Raw genomic sequence first — 15825 nt, forward strand, 5'->3', positions numbered from 1 at the left:
CGCAAAAGTTGAGTCACTGCAAAATTGATGGAGCTTCCTTTTACTAATGTTTTGCAAAAGTAAGTGTGTGAAATATTTGTAGCAGCATGTTTTATTTGCCATCAATTGAGTCACTTTGGCCACGTCTGGAAGAAGGTAATTTTTTTACTAATTTAAGTAGTTTAAGTACTTTGAAACATGTCAATGTACTGTTATGCAGTTTTTTCAGTTTCGTGAATGTCGTAATTGTGTTAAAGAAAACCTGGAAAAATTCAGTTTTAGATCTGTAAATCCTGGAAAAATCAGGGAATTTCATTTACTATATCTGGTAGACACCTTGCATCTAGTAATGAACAGATCATATGTTAGGGTTATTAGGTTAAATTAATATTGGGTTAAATGTGTAAACAAGTAAACAAAAGTAAACAAAAAAGTGACCACTATTTTGATGTTTAGTAATGAAATGTTAATATTTTTACGGGTGGTGATATTCTTGAAATGATATACAAGACATTCAGATAAACATAAAGATTGATGTCCAAATGAGCTAAAACAGGACTCTGCACTGAACCTAGGTTCAATTTGGTGTATTTTGTTATGCTATGTTGTGTTAGAGTTATGGTAACTTGCTGACACATTCTAGAAATAAGAATATTGATTATAAAGAATGAACTTATTCAAATCAGTCCTAATTGGTATGTCAAATTATTATAATACACATCAAAACTGTGGCTTCATACATAGGACATATAGAGGAGGTAAAAAGTCTTAACACTGGTTGGGAAATACCCTCTTTTATCGCATAATCGTCGCACCCATATTTTAGAGCGTCAAAATTTGGATAAAAAAAACCTCTCGCGTAGACGTTGCATCATGTTTTTGGTCCCGCTATTAGAATCCGAGCGCTTTGTGTGTTTTTTTTTCCCCGTATAGAACAATATATTTTAAAATAGAAATCTTATATTTATTCAGACATTACCTCTTACTTATTTAACGGAAATACAAAGTTGTCTCATGTGTAAATTTTCTTTTAAAGACTTTTTCAATGTTATAACCTTCATCTATTCGTCTGCGTCGCCGCGGTGTACCGCTTAACAAAATTGTAGCCAGCGCTCGTTGCAATTATTAATGCTTGGTTATGTTTCTTTCCGTATAGAGCGCGCACACGTAGCCAAATATTGATATCTCGCCGATGCATGCAACGCGCGCTCTCTGTCGAGTGCAGAGTTAACTACATCTGATGGCCCGCACTCTTTCGTGGTGTGTATACGGCGATAGTTACGCTTTCGTTTGGCTTGCTTTTGTATCACAATTTTTTTTTTCCTGTTTAAAGTTGAAAGGTTTTTGTTGCATGACTTATTAATTTAAATTTTTTGGCGTGCTCTTTTATACTTCACTTTTTTTAAATAAACGTACTTTCCATGAATGGGTATTGTTTTTATAAATAACTTTATCCAACAATAATTTTTTTTCCACATAATCGTCGCACCCCAACTTTTCGAACTTAATTTTAGAATAAAAAGTGCGACGATTATGTGAGAAAACACGTTACTAGTGCTTATCGTAGTAGATGTTGCCATATACAGGGAGCTACACTGGATCCCTGTTATGTAGAGTTCCTTATCAGATAACAGTACAACACACATACATAAGTAGAGGTGTTGCTTGCGAGTGTTGGCTGTAGTTCTGGATGTTAGGGGTTGTAAGTACTTAAAAAATTATCAATATCCATTTTTACTGTTTGTTACTGGTTCCCATATAGTTTGTTGTGTACCTTGCCAGTATGGCATTCTGCACAACAGATTCATTAATTCTCATTTTGATTATACACTGAAAGGACTCTAATAAAGCCTTTTAGACCTATTATCATTGATATCTTGCTTATAATTAAAATCCCTAAAGTTTATGGTGCATTAATGAAGTTTGACAAAATGGCTGGCTTGCACAGTCAGGTAAAGAACATTATAGCAACAAATTTGTGGATTAGTTAAATGGATTAATATTTTCCATCACCTCTTAAGTCACACCTGCGCAAGCAGGCCCAAGATTGTTGTGTAGAGGAATTGTTTGGGTCTTGTGATACTAGTGTAAGTTCTTGTTGATAGGTTGGCCATTCCAATCAGCCGGTTGAAGATATCGTGCAGAACATTTTTTCAGTTGTCACTGTCTTGTCGAAGGATTTCCCTGGTGGTTGGGAAAACGTTTCTGCTGTGTACATCAAGACTCCAGATTCTTTGTCGATTCCTGTCCACGTGAGCTTGAGTAAGTTATTCTAAATTTGTTTTATGCTTGGTTTAATTTTTGTTTCTGTTTCTTGTTCCTGAACACTCAACAATACAACAAAATGTTGGTATTTATCAACTCAGGTGACTTTTTAATAAATGATGAGTTAGTCAGTCAGTGGTTTGTGAATGACCCTTTGAAAACCTGAGCTCTGCATGCCCAGACAGGTGGCTACTTTTAAGGTTTCTATGGTTTTATAAAATCGTAATTTTTATCGTTCTACTAACTGCTATGCCTCTTTAAATTTTTTTGTAATTTGTTTAAAGTAGGTACACATACAAAGTATCGCTCTCCATCTCGCTATCTCTCTATCTTTCTATATATGTCCCTCTATAAATCTCACTGTATATAAAAAAAAATGAGCATATGCGAATGCAATTATGTTTCAGAATTTCAAAGCAATTGGTGAAGAACTTATGGAGATTTTAGATTTTGAATGAATAAACATTTACAAGTTTATTTATACAGCTGAATGATATAATTCTAAAAATAAAGGGTTTGATGCAATGGCTACATACATATGATCAACAGCTCAAAATCGTATACCACACTGTTCATGTTTTAAGTACATACATAATTTCATAAAAACTATTAATAAGGACTTATTAAGTATAAAAAGCCCTTTATAAACAAATATAGTTATATTATGAATTTATTTAAATTAATGTGCAAAAACGCACTGAAATTTAGGATACTTCAGTACTGCATTCAGGTTTAGAGGTGGGTTGCAGAGAATCAATCTGCTACTTTGTAACTGATACATGCCTGTTTAAAGTACTGCAAACGAGTACACTATTCAAGTATCAAGTACTTTAGTATCAGTTTAGAATTCACCTGGAACAACACCACGGTCAATGTGCGCAGAACCCGATCGCAGATGTCGGTCACTTGGGCGGAGCTTGTGAAAGGGGAGGGAGCGGCAAGACGAAAAAGGGATAAAGAAGGTAAAGAATGTAGGGGAGGGGGAAGCCTAAGATGTCCATCAAGTTCTGTCCCTGCCCGAACACGCCCGAATATTCACCTTCGGCCAACCTCAGGTTTATTTATATATATTTATATTTCTCTGTTTATTTTAATGTAGCTATACTAACCTAACTAACTGTCCATAGTGTTATAAAGAGTTTTAATGTAGCTAAGCTAACCAACCTTTTTTAATATTTGAATTCATTTATCCTGCGCAAAAATAAAACAAATCCCGAGGTAGGCCGAAAGTGAATATTTGGGCGTGTTCGGGCAGGGACAGAGCTTGATGTACATCTTAGGCTTCTCATCAAAGTACGCTCAGTGCGCAGTGCGTGCTCCTTGCAAAGATTGAAGACTCCGATTACGAAAGGCGTGGAAAGAGAACACCGATACCTTTTTTGGACTACAAAGAATGTAGAATGAGAAAACTGATACCTTTTTATGACTGCGCACTACAATGAATGTAGAATGAGAAAACTGATACCTTTTTATGAAGAACATGAAAAGAGAAAACTGATACCATTTACGCTGGTGATGACGGCACGGAGGATGTGTAACCTGTAACGAAAATGCTGATATGTTGTTGCTTCCTGGTACCGCTACTGCTTAGCTGATACAGAAGTATCAGCTACTTGTAACCAGTACATTACTGTATCAGTAATTGGTTGGAACAGATTCTGAAAATTGCTGTAACAACCCACCTCTAGTTCAGGTACCTGGATGTTGTGTGTGTGTGTGTGTGCGCAGGGTCGCCCAACGACGTGCCGTTGCCGCATGTGCCGCCCCGCAGGCCTGCCAGCGCCCGGCCGGTGAAGGGGAGGCTGAGCACCAGGCCGGGAGCGGTCGTCACCGTGTACCCCTCGGGCCACGTGGTCGTCAAGAGGAAGAAGCGGGGACCCTACAGGCTGTGGACCGACGAAGAGCGGGCAGAGCACAGAGCCAAGGTACCCTAACCTCTTGTCTCCACGTTCCAGGCGAGCCGGAGGCGTGGTTGTTTCCCCGTGGCCACGCCGGCAATGTCGCCAGTCCTCGTGTGTTTGCGTCGATGACGCGATAAGCCGATTCCGAAGCGAGACTTCTCTACATCTGGTAGGGTGGGTTGAGCTATGACGTCGTGCAGAGTAACGAATGTGAATGTAGGTAATGGATATTGTTCGATGGCACGGGGCTTCAGTTGGGAATGAGGGGAGCGAGGCAAATGTAAAATTCTGCAGGGTTTTCATCATAGTATTTGTTACAAAATTGTGATAATCCATTTTGTACATTAGTAATTTAGTCATTTGAGTCAAATTGAATATTTTAAAATGAATCTTCTTTACAGCTGGTAACACAAACATTTTTCATCGCTGTTATTGTTACAGTTTAAACTTCCATTGTGTACTTAACGGTTCATTTTGAGTTATTGATATTTTGAAGTAATATGTACTTCTTTACAATCAGTAACACAGATGGTAGTAGTGTTAAAGTTAGTGTGTTCCATACAGTTATAAGTACTATATGGAAGTTGCATGTGGCATTGCAGGACTCAACCCTTCCAACTAAAATAAATTTTGCTGTTTGTTTAAAATAGATAAGTTTTGCTGTTTCTGTAACTACGATCAGCTGATTATATAGTTACAGTTGAAGCTGTTATGATACCGATGATGGTATTGGTTATCGGCGGATTTTCAGCTCTTGGTCGATTATGAGGCATCTGCACATGCACATTTAGGGGGGGGGGGGGGGTGGAATTTCTGCACAAATTTGTTTTTAAAAAACTTGCTTTGTTTGATTATTGAGTGTGGGAGACCACAGATCCTCTTTCCTTCCAGATCATGTCAATAAACTTGTGTTTTTTAAGTAAAATCTTAATAATTATTAAGTCTCTACTAAGTAGTTAATTAATTATGAGTATACAAGATAATATTTACGCAACAAATATGTGATGTGTGTTTCAATGAGCTTGTTTTTATTTTAGATTTAATAATAAAAGTATGTAGTCACCATTTATTTTATAAAAAATGAATTACCAATTACTTATTTATAAAGTGTGGCCAAGAATTATAAAATGTTGGTTGTAGTATCAAGTTTCTGTGATGGTATTGGGAATGGTATTATTGTGTCTGTATCAGAAAGGGGAATAGTTAAACTTCATGATACCCTAGTTTCATAGCGTTATTTTGTAAATATTTGAGCATGTTTATAAGTTGTTTCATTTGCGAAAGAACAATCTTAGAGGCTTGGCATTATGGTCAAAAAAGACACATTTTTATGACAAGCGTTAATGCAGACAGAAATGCCAAGCAATTTTTTGTACCTCTGAAATTATAAGATGTTGATTCCTGACATTCGTTTGATTGGTTTATGTGAATATTATGTTAATCTAGTGTTAAATTAAATCTTGTCTTCACTGTTTTAGAGAATGCATGAGATCTTAAGTTAAAAATGTAGGATGAGTTTTGAAAAAGAAACATTTCACAAGAGGACAGAAAAAAAATGTTAAAATATCCATAACAGTACATAAAGACATTTAAATTTACACTTAAAGCAAGAGCATTAGTTTTTTGTCATTTTTCCTGAATTGTATTTAAAATGACTTCGGCAAAAGTCTTTAAGAAAGCAGATGACTCTTAGGCAAGCTATGAGAGTTGCAATAATTGTAGGCAAAAATACTTCAGGCAAAATAATTTTATGATACATAACTGTTAAGCAAAACATTTTTTGTGAATTGCTAGTTTACGTGGCAGGAATTTAGGCAAAATTACATTTAACATTATGCTGTTAAGCAAAATAAATTTCTAGATCATTAAATATGCTGGAGTTTTAGGCAAAATGATCATATATGTACTAAACTTCTATTGGTGAAAATGTTTACTGAAAATTAATTTTAAGTGAAATGACTTTACACATGTCAGGTGAAGAAAATTAGTAAAAAAAAAAAACTTTCAGGCAAATAATAGTTTAAAAAAAGGATTGAATGCAAAATGCAAGTAGAGGAAAATATGCACAGGGAAAACTATTTAGGCAAATGTTTCACTCAACAGGGGAATAATTGTCTTATATAATTGGATTATAGCTGGATAAAAATAATGATATGTATACTGTTATAGTAAATGTATCATGTCATACTAACAAATATTAGTTACTTCATGACCATAACGAACTAATGGCACACTTTTTATTTTACTTTTTTTAGTCAATGAAAATACAGCTTTTTTTTATGTATACATTGATAATATAGACTAATTATAAATTGTGTGTGTTGAATGTGTATTGCAGCCAGCATTTTATTATCAATTGGTGTAGTAAATTAATAAAGTTTGCTGGTTTAAGTTGAAATGCTTTAGATTAGTTTTCAGAGTACCTCACGTGATCATTATAATTATGATAGTGAAATTATAAATGTACTTTTCGTTGTCTAAGGCATTCAGACGATCGGCAGAAGGAAAGCTTGGACAGAAGGTTGGGAAACCAGCCAATGCAGATGGGAAGAAAGCCACCAAAGGGGAGTCGAAGATTGGTGTTGAGGATGAAGATCAAGTAGAAGCTGAGGTTGTGAATGCAGAGGAGTCGTATTTGCAGCGGTGGAGGAGAGAGCGAGATCATTATCACGAAGAGAAAAAGAAAATGGAGGTGATTAACAAAAGATTAGAGATTATGGAAAAAATTTTAAAAGACATAGCTGTGAATAAAATTTTATAAATACGTTTATCAGAGACAAATTGCTGTAATATCATTAACCAGGGAATTTCCACGTCACTGTCATTTTTGCGCTGTTTTGATGACCAGGCCAATGTTTATTTTAAAGTTATTGCCATAGATTACAATAACATGTGAATACAGTAAAACAATGCTCTTTTCTGTAAGCGATATATCGATGGCTGCAGAAAGAAGAGCTTAAAAATATGTATGTTTTGTGCAGCATGTGCCATGTCTTACAAACCTAACATGAATGTCTCTGTCATATTTGTTTTTACTGAAAGGGTGCATGGATTTTGGTTAAGGTTAATTATGTTACAGGTTTGTAATGAGTAAGTTGTAATGGTGTACTATTTGCATCCTGCTGCATTTTTCCATGTAAATTTGTGGCTATACTTAATGTTTATAGCTATGTTTGAAAAAGATACCGACTTAATGAATTGGGTATTAATTATTAAAGAAGGTGAATAAGTACTTGCATTTCAAAGCTGAATGCAAACTTTGTAAATTCACTTCGGTAACTGTCTCTAGTCACAACTTATACAGGAATATATACAGTCAAACCTCTATCTATCGAACTCGCATGTATCGATTGTCCGTGTTTATCGTATACTTTCTACGGTCCCGGCAAAACTGCCATACAACTAAGGTTAAAAAAGTCCGCTTGTACCGATGTTCGAATTATCGTTTTGTCCGCATTGATCGTTCAAAATATGTGGTCCCGTCACTATAAATTATAATAGATGATCGTTTAACCATAAAGATTTTGCAGACATAACCATTTCTTAGAAAGAAACCGTCATAAAAACAGTAATGATAGTATACAGTAGTAAATATCACCTTAAATCTGCAGCCAAGTAATGGAGCACGTAAATATGAAGAAAAGACAAATGAACAACAACGTACGAAGAAATATGGATGATGTACCATAACTACAGTACAAACCCAATTGTTATCCTAAGATAATTACCATAAAAAGAACTAAAGATTCTTTGTCGATACCATAATTACTACAGAAGCACGAAAGCTACCACATTTGCACTGTAGTTACCGTAACAACCGAGATGTCTATTTACCGTGACGGTGACGTATTTATTTATGACATATTAAAATTAAAGAACATTATTGAAAAAAAGGATGTTAAATTTTTATATGTACGTTTGGCACATGTAGCGAAGAAATAATGCGATCTGAAATAATGCAGTACTACTACGAAAACTGAAAAGGGTACTCGTGGATTTTTAGGTTATGGCAGTCTCTCTCGTTTTTCAGTAATATCGGCCGAAAATTAACAAGCGTATCGGAAGTCGGCAGAAATGCCGATTCAATTAAATATTGGCAAAATCGGCTTCTTCAGGACAGCTCTACATTTGATGACATGAGTAAACATATTTCAGACTTCAGGATATTGAAAACGACTTTAATTTCCATGTAGATTTATTGTGCTTATGTTTTTTTTGCAAGTGTAAATTGAATTAAGTAAAATACTTCCATTTTTATTTATTTTTCAACTGATTTAACTTTAATGACAAGTAACTGACATATTTCTGACACTAATTTTGAGGTTAAATATTATTTTTTAAAAATTCTTAAGAGTGAAGTCCACATCTATTGAATGTCCGCATCTACTGAATTTTTTTGTTGGTCCCCTGAAAAACGATAGATAGAGGTTTGACTGTACCCTATTTTATCGTGTAATCGTCGCAGTCGCATAATCGTCGCACCTATATTTTTGGCCGTCACAATTGGGATAAAAAAACTTCTCTCGTAAACATCGAATGTAGTTTTTGGTCCCGCTATTAGATGCCGAGCGTTTTGTGTAGGTATCTTTTCCGTGTAAAACGATGTATTTTAAAGTGGAAATCTAATATTTATTCGGAAATATGAAGTTGTCTTACATGTAAATTTTCTTTTAAAGATGTTTTTAAACTTTATTATCTTTATCTGATCGTCTGCGTCGCCGCTGTGTACCGGTGTAGATATCTTTTCCGTATAAAACGATGTATTTTAAAGTAGGGATGGGGCGACCGAATCCAATACCCGCCGAATCCTAGGGATTCGAAGCTTCGGCAGGTCTGATATAGGATTCGTCAAAGGATTCAGTGTTTTACTATTTACGGGAAAAAAAATACAGTAAAACTCACTTAGAGGTCCCGCATGGTAGGTTTTTCGGTATAAAGCGTTTAAATTGCCCGGGGTGTCATAATTTACGTCATTAAATGTGTGATATAAAGTCCATTAAAATTTTTTCTGAAAGTTCCTGTCTCAAATAGTGATGGCGCATGTAAATATGAAGAAAAGACAAATGAACAACAACATACAAAGAAATATGGATGATGTACCATAACTACAGTACTAACCCAATAGTTATTTTAAGATAATTACCATAAAAAGAACTAAAGATTCTTTGTAGAATACCATAATTACTACAGAAGCATGCTACCATATTTGCACTATAGTTACGGTAACAACCGATATGTATATTTACCGTGATAGTAATGTATTATTTATTTATGACTTATTAAATTAAAGAACATTGTTGAAAAAAAAAGATGTTAAACTTTGATATGTACGGTTGGCACATGTTGCTAAGAAATAATGCGATCTGAAAGAATGCAGTACTACTACGAAAATTGAAAAGGGTACTCGTGGATTTTTAGGTTATGGCAGTCCCTCTCGTTTTCCAGTAATATTGGCAGAAAATTAACAAGCGTATCGGAAGTCGGCAGAAATGCCGATTCAACTAAATATTGGCAAAATTGGCTTCTTCAGTACAGCTCTACATTTGATGACATGAGTAAACATATTTCAGACTTCAGGATATTGAAAAAGATTTTAATTCCAAGTAGGTTTATTGTGCGTATGTTTTTTTTGCAAGTGTAAATTGAATTAAGTAAAATGCTTTTATTTTTATTACTTTCAATTGATTAAACTTTAATGACCAGTTACAGATATTTATGACACTAATTTTGAGGTTAAGCAATTTTACTAAAGCATTCCAACCACGCAGGTTGCCAGCGAGAGATGCTTCTCTTCTGCTGGAAACACTATCTCCAATCATAGAGCTAATTTAACTCCTGAACGTGCAGAACAAATTATTTTTCTGCATGATAAATTAAAGAACAGAATTTAATACTCTATGACAATCTCTCTCAGAATTATTGTGCTGAAAAGTGGAAATGTTGAAACAATGTGAATGTACTTTTCAAACAACATGATTTTTGGTGCTAAGTTTGTTGAAGCTCAGTAATGACTCCAGAAAAATTGACTAAGATGAAATTTTTCCAAAGATATGTTACATTTACACAAACATATACTTGGTTATGTTAGTTGGATGATATCAGTTACTAATGAACCAAGTATTCACTCGCGTAATGTCCGCCCTCGCATAATGTCCGCACCCTTTATATATATATCCTTAAAAGAAAAAATTTAAAATTCGCATAATGTCCGCACCAGTCGTCTACGGCGGGCAACACAACTTTGGCCACCCCTAAAGGACGCAGTACGAATGGAAAGTTGACGGCTCTGTAAACAAAGCCGTGACCTTGAGCTGTCCTTTCTCTCCTGTCCTGAAAGGGTGGGGAAATTCGTTGAACTGAACAAAGCACGGTAACGGTAAACACAGCTGACCAACACGCACGCAAGTTCAAGGCATGAGTTTCACGTCGAGTTTTGTAGTGTAGAGTACAGAATGGGTAAATATAAATCCTTCACTGCACTGTTTAAATTAAGAGTTGTTCGTTATGCTGAAGAGCATGGGAACAGGGCTGCTGAAAGGGAGTTTGAAGTGCACAAAAAAAGTGTTCGTCAGTGGCGGAAAATAAAAGAACAGTTGCAGTCAACAAATGCAACACGGCGTGGATCAGTCTTGTTTTCTGTTGAGGTACGACACGCAGCGCAGCGTAGAAGAAACGTCAACTTTAATTAGTGTGTACCCTGTTTTACGTGTCTGGACAGAACAGAACCCCTGTTTGTTTACATTTGGTTGGAATCCCTCCCTTGGCCTTTCTCACGCTCTAAATGTTTCCTTCCCCTTCCTCCTTCTCTACGTCACAAAGGCTATCAGATTGCCGGGAGGGGGGGAGTACAGTGCGCATCAGATGTGGAACTGGTGAGTCACTGCGCTGTTGCCAGCTCGCTGGTTCCCTACGCGCCGCACGTAAGGATATGGTACGGCTAAAATATTGCAGCTGTGCCGTTAATAGCCGTTTTAATCCATCACATATTAATCACATTAATAAGGCACACGTAACCACACTTATTTCAGTGTAGCGCGTATTTTTTTTTTAATGTTCCGGCGGGTGCGAGACAGTTACCGGTGGCAATTACAGCAAAGTAAACATGGTCTAAGCCGGGTTGTTTGCAAGCGATCCCACAGCAATATTCTTTTAAAATAGCTAGTGAAATCCAAATTGATTTTAGATACGTTTTGTGCCTTTTTAGTAATAATTAAGACACAAAATTTTGTATTTTTTTATTTTTCCTCGCATAATGTCCGCACCCCATTTTTTTGGCCAAAAATGTGGTCAAATTACTGCGGACATTACGCGAGTGATTACGGTAACCAACAGGTAAGATTCAATGGAAAAATAAATGTTTTTTTTCTAGCAGTGCAAAATGTAAACACACTGTAAATAGTTACCCAAAATTAATAAGCCCACTTAATTTTAATACTTTATACAAACATTATACTAAGTTTAAGATAAAAATAATTTCCCAAAAGTAACTGTTCCACAAAAGCTCGAGCTCGAGCTTGAGCTTGCTTGAAGCTTGAGATTTTTCAAGTAGGTTCGCTCGAGCTGTAAAATTCTTAGGCTCGCAGACCTCTAGTTATTTATACAAAAAATTCTAACCGCTAATCTGTACTAAAACTGAAATTTCTCAAGAAAAATTTTTTGTCTTTATATACACTTATACCAGAAATGTTGGTACCAAACTACATGTGAGAAAGTCAAGGGACTTTTAGTGCAAGCAGAATACATCTCACTCACATTAGATATGTGGACATCATCTGTTAAAAGATTCGGGTTTGGGTTCGAGATTCGGCAATTCCAGTCGAGGATTTGAGTTAGGATTCGGATTCGAGGAAATCAGGATTCGCCCCATCCCTATTTTAAAGTAGAAATCTAATATTTATTCGGACATTACCACTTACTTATTTAATTAACGGAAATACGAAGTTGTCTGACGTGTATATTTTCTTTTAAAGACGTTTTTAAAAGTTATTTCCTTTTTCTGATTGTCCGCGTCGCCGCGGTGTACCGCTTTGTTAACATGTAGCCAGCGCTAGTTGGCATAATTCGTGTTTGTTTATGTTGTTTCCCGTATAAAGAGCGCGCACGTAGTCGAATATCGATATCTTGCCGATTGCATGCATCGCGCTCTCTCTGTCAGGTGCCGAGTTAACTACATTTGACGGCCCGCACTCTTTCGTGGCAAGTTATGCGTTAGTTCACGTCACAGATTAAAGTGGCTTGCGTTCGCGTCACAGTTTGGTTTTTCTATTTAAAGTTGAAGAAAGGTTTTTGTTTAGTGAATTAATAATATAAATTGTTTGGCATGTTCTTGTATACTTCACCTTTTTTTAAAAAAACGTACTTTCCATGAACGGGTTTTGTTTTTATGAATAATTTTACCTAACAAATTTTTTATCTCCGCATTATCGTTGAACCCCTACTTTTCAAACTTGATTTTAGAATAAAATGTGCTATGATTATGCGAGAAAACATGGTAAGTGCTAATAAAATTGCTGTAGTTCGTCTGTAAAGACATTGTTTTATTCAAGGTATTTAATTACCTGTACTTAAATTGGTTAGTTTAGGTTCATTTCATTTAAAATTTTAACTGTTTATTAGGTTATGTTTGTAGGATAATAAAAAAAATATAGTGGGAATATTACGATATTAATAACAAATAAAATAAATAAATATATAGGTACCATATACAGTTATTTTCCCATGGAGTAGTAACTACTCTAAGAAATTACTTTCTCACCCATGTTCTCATGGAATTGGTAGATTTAGACCCTAAATTAGTGATTCAGTGCATAATAGCTTTTATAATTGGAGACCATGATAATTTTTAATTTATTCAATATATGAATCCCTTATGTGTATGCATAAACAAATATTGACAGGACACCTACCATTATTCAATAACAGAACACCACGCACCTAGTGACCAAAATGTCCCCTGTGTCAGTCTCCCATGAGAAAACTCATAATCTTCCTTAATTCTAGTAGAATAAATATGAATTCAGGTTAATTTTTTAACAACTTATTATGTACATAGTGGACTGAACAAAAATCAGCTAGTGGCCATCCAAGGGCACTGCAATTTAAGATGCATCAATTTTTGGTATGCGTTGTTTTCTACGTTAAAAATACTGTGAAATAATATGAAATTACTATCTGTGAAACATAACAAACATCATCTTGAAATACATGAAAAATTTATAAATGGTAATAATTGCTATGAACTAAAATAATTGCTGTAAAATAAATTCATAAATGCTATTTTCCATCGTCTCTTCATATGATACATGCATACATACATTCATCATTCATTCATTCATTCATTTCTTCCTTGAAAGCAAGACTTTTCACTGGTAACAGTTTATAATTTAACCATGTTTCATCACAATTATACATTTTCTCTCCGGTCAAACCTTCAACTTCAATAAATTTCTGAAAGTTTTTGTTAAACTGAGACAAATCCTCCGTGTCCCCAGATGGTTTTACACCCCAAATACTAAGCTGCCGAGATCGATAGCATTTCTTCCAGCGATCAAGCCAGCCAGTGCTTGTGGCGAATTTAAGATAGTCTTCTTTTTTAAATTCTCCATAAAATTTCAAGGCCTTCTCTTGCAAGATTGGCCCACTAATAGGCGTGCCCTTCACTCTTGTTTGGCGGAACCAAATGTAAAGTGCTTCATTTACTTCATTAAAGTCACTTTCCTTCCTTTTCATTTCTTTTAATGTTTCTGTACACATTCCCCTAACACACCACGTCTCGATTTCCGTTTGCTTCTTCTTCCAGTCTCCATTCATACTTTTGCTGATTCCCAAGTTCTTAGCCACTGCACTGACACTTTCTCCCTTATCCAGTCTCTTTCATATCCACAACTTTTGCTCCATAGATGAGTTCACTTGTTTTCTTTTAACGGAAGATGCCATCGCAGAGTACTTTTCAGTACCCACAAACTTTAAAACAGTTCTTAACAATACAGTATGCACAGTCACTCACATAGAGTTACACAGTGCGTTTAAGAAATCGACTAACCCTGGCAAATGCTGCAGGCAGACTGCACGGCTGAGCCAGATACGTGGTGGAGGAGTGGGAGTGTGGCACAAGACAAAGGAATGTGGGACCTTCAACAGGTCTGCATGCTGAGTTTTGGGACATTATTGTATTGTGCATTGTTATTTAATAATTTTATTTAATCATATATATTTTCAATCACTAAACATTAAAACTGTTAAACAATTTTTTTTTACTCTTATCCCGTACTTTATAAAATAAGTGTAATACAGCTTCCCTAAGAACAATATTCACTATTTGGTTTGAAGTAGATTCAAATATCTTTAGGCCTAGTGTTAGTTTTATCAAAATCAATAATGTATCATTTCAAAGTTTGAACAAAAATATATATTTTTATAATCTGGCAGTGTTGATTACGTGTGATCAAAATTGTAACAGTGCAAACTGTATATTGTGCAGGAAAACATCTTGCAGTCAAATTTCCATGATTTGTTTGTTGAAATGTGTTTTGATAATTTTTTTAGCATAGGTGCTTGATTTTGCCACGGAGACAGACGAGACAGGGAAAAAAAAATGTAACATTGGACAGGGAGAACTCAGGGAAGTGAAGTGAAGGAAGAGAGTGAAAACCCTGGTGTGTAATTTTATTTATTTATTTTCTGTCGCAGGCCCAAGAAACTGTGCAGGAAGCGGAGAGTGCGAAGCCGAAGAGGAAGAGAGTCAGGTACGAGCCTGGAGAGATGTGTTTGGGGAAACTCGGGAGCGAGACGAGCAAGCCGGGCAAGTCAAGGTCGGGTGGGATGGCCCGCTCTGCATTCCAAGATCTCAAGTCCAAAATGAGCAAGAAGAAACACGCGAAGAAGCAAAAGACGGGGAAGCAGACAAAGTCAATAGTATGCAGCAACAAGAGCTCCAAAGGCAAAAAAAAGAAAATCGCAAAGAAATAAAGGAAGATTTAAAGGGTTTGTGTGATGTGCTGTATTTTTTTTTTTTTGCCGATTAATAGTTTGTTCTTGGATGATGTTTTTTTCTTTCTTTGCATGTTTTGAGCGTGCCCAGTGTGTTACAGAATGTGAGAAAAGTTTCTAGCTGTGTGGACTTTTGGTGAAAATTACTGCCTGCTTTCGTAAGTACTTTATCTGAATATATTGCAGTAGCGTAGATTCATAGCGTGTTGGGACGTGCGGGACTTTAATATTAGACTAGAGTAATACCAAGTACACAGACTATTCAAAATCACATTTATAACTCACTTTTTTTTTTTAAATTTATGTAACGCAACCATTTGTTGTAATCTCCTGTTAAAAATTCAGACTGTAATGAGCTTAAACTTACATATTCCATTACAAACTGTCACAAATTTAGTTAGTTTTGTGGTTTTAGTGATGAAAATAGTTTAACTTTTAAACCCTCATGCCTTATTGTTTCGTACTACAAATGTTAGTTTCTCCAAATAACATCCCAGAATGAATCAAAATATATTTGAATTTCTTTACCAGAAAATATATTTTAAAGCCATTCTTTAACTCCAACACTAAGTCACATCGGAAGAAAGAAAATAAATGTTTTAGGTGTGACATACCTAGACCATACTATAAGTTGAATGTACTTGCTCCCAACTACGTAGTAACTTGGAGTTTTTGATATTGGAAATAATAC

At 35.5% G+C, this 15825-nt stretch overlaps 1 protein-coding gene across 1 annotated transcript in view; it reads left to right on the plus strand.

Moving 5' to 3' along the window:
* The window catches only part of LOC134534864 (ribosomal L1 domain-containing protein 1-like), a 36877-nt gene extending 21693 nt beyond the window's left edge, over positions 1-15184 (plus strand). Inside the window, exons 7-10 of the mRNA XM_063373506.1 lie at positions 2085-2241; positions 3973-4169; positions 6628-6837; positions 14835-15184. Of these exons, the coding sequence (XP_063229576.1) occupies positions 2085-2241; positions 3973-4169; positions 6628-6837; positions 14835-15113 (843 nt within the window). The 3' untranslated portion in view covers positions 15114-15184. The remainder of the gene's footprint in view (positions 1-2084; positions 2242-3972; positions 4170-6627; positions 6838-14834) is intronic.
* Positions 15185-15825: the final 641 nt, after the last annotated feature.

Source organism: Bacillus rossius, chromosome 8, assembly GCF_032445375.1.
Source record: "Bacillus rossius redtenbacheri isolate Brsri chromosome 8, Brsri_v3, whole genome shotgun sequence".
Taxonomy (NCBI): Eukaryota; Metazoa; Arthropoda; class Insecta; order Phasmatodea; family Bacillidae; genus Bacillus; species Bacillus rossius.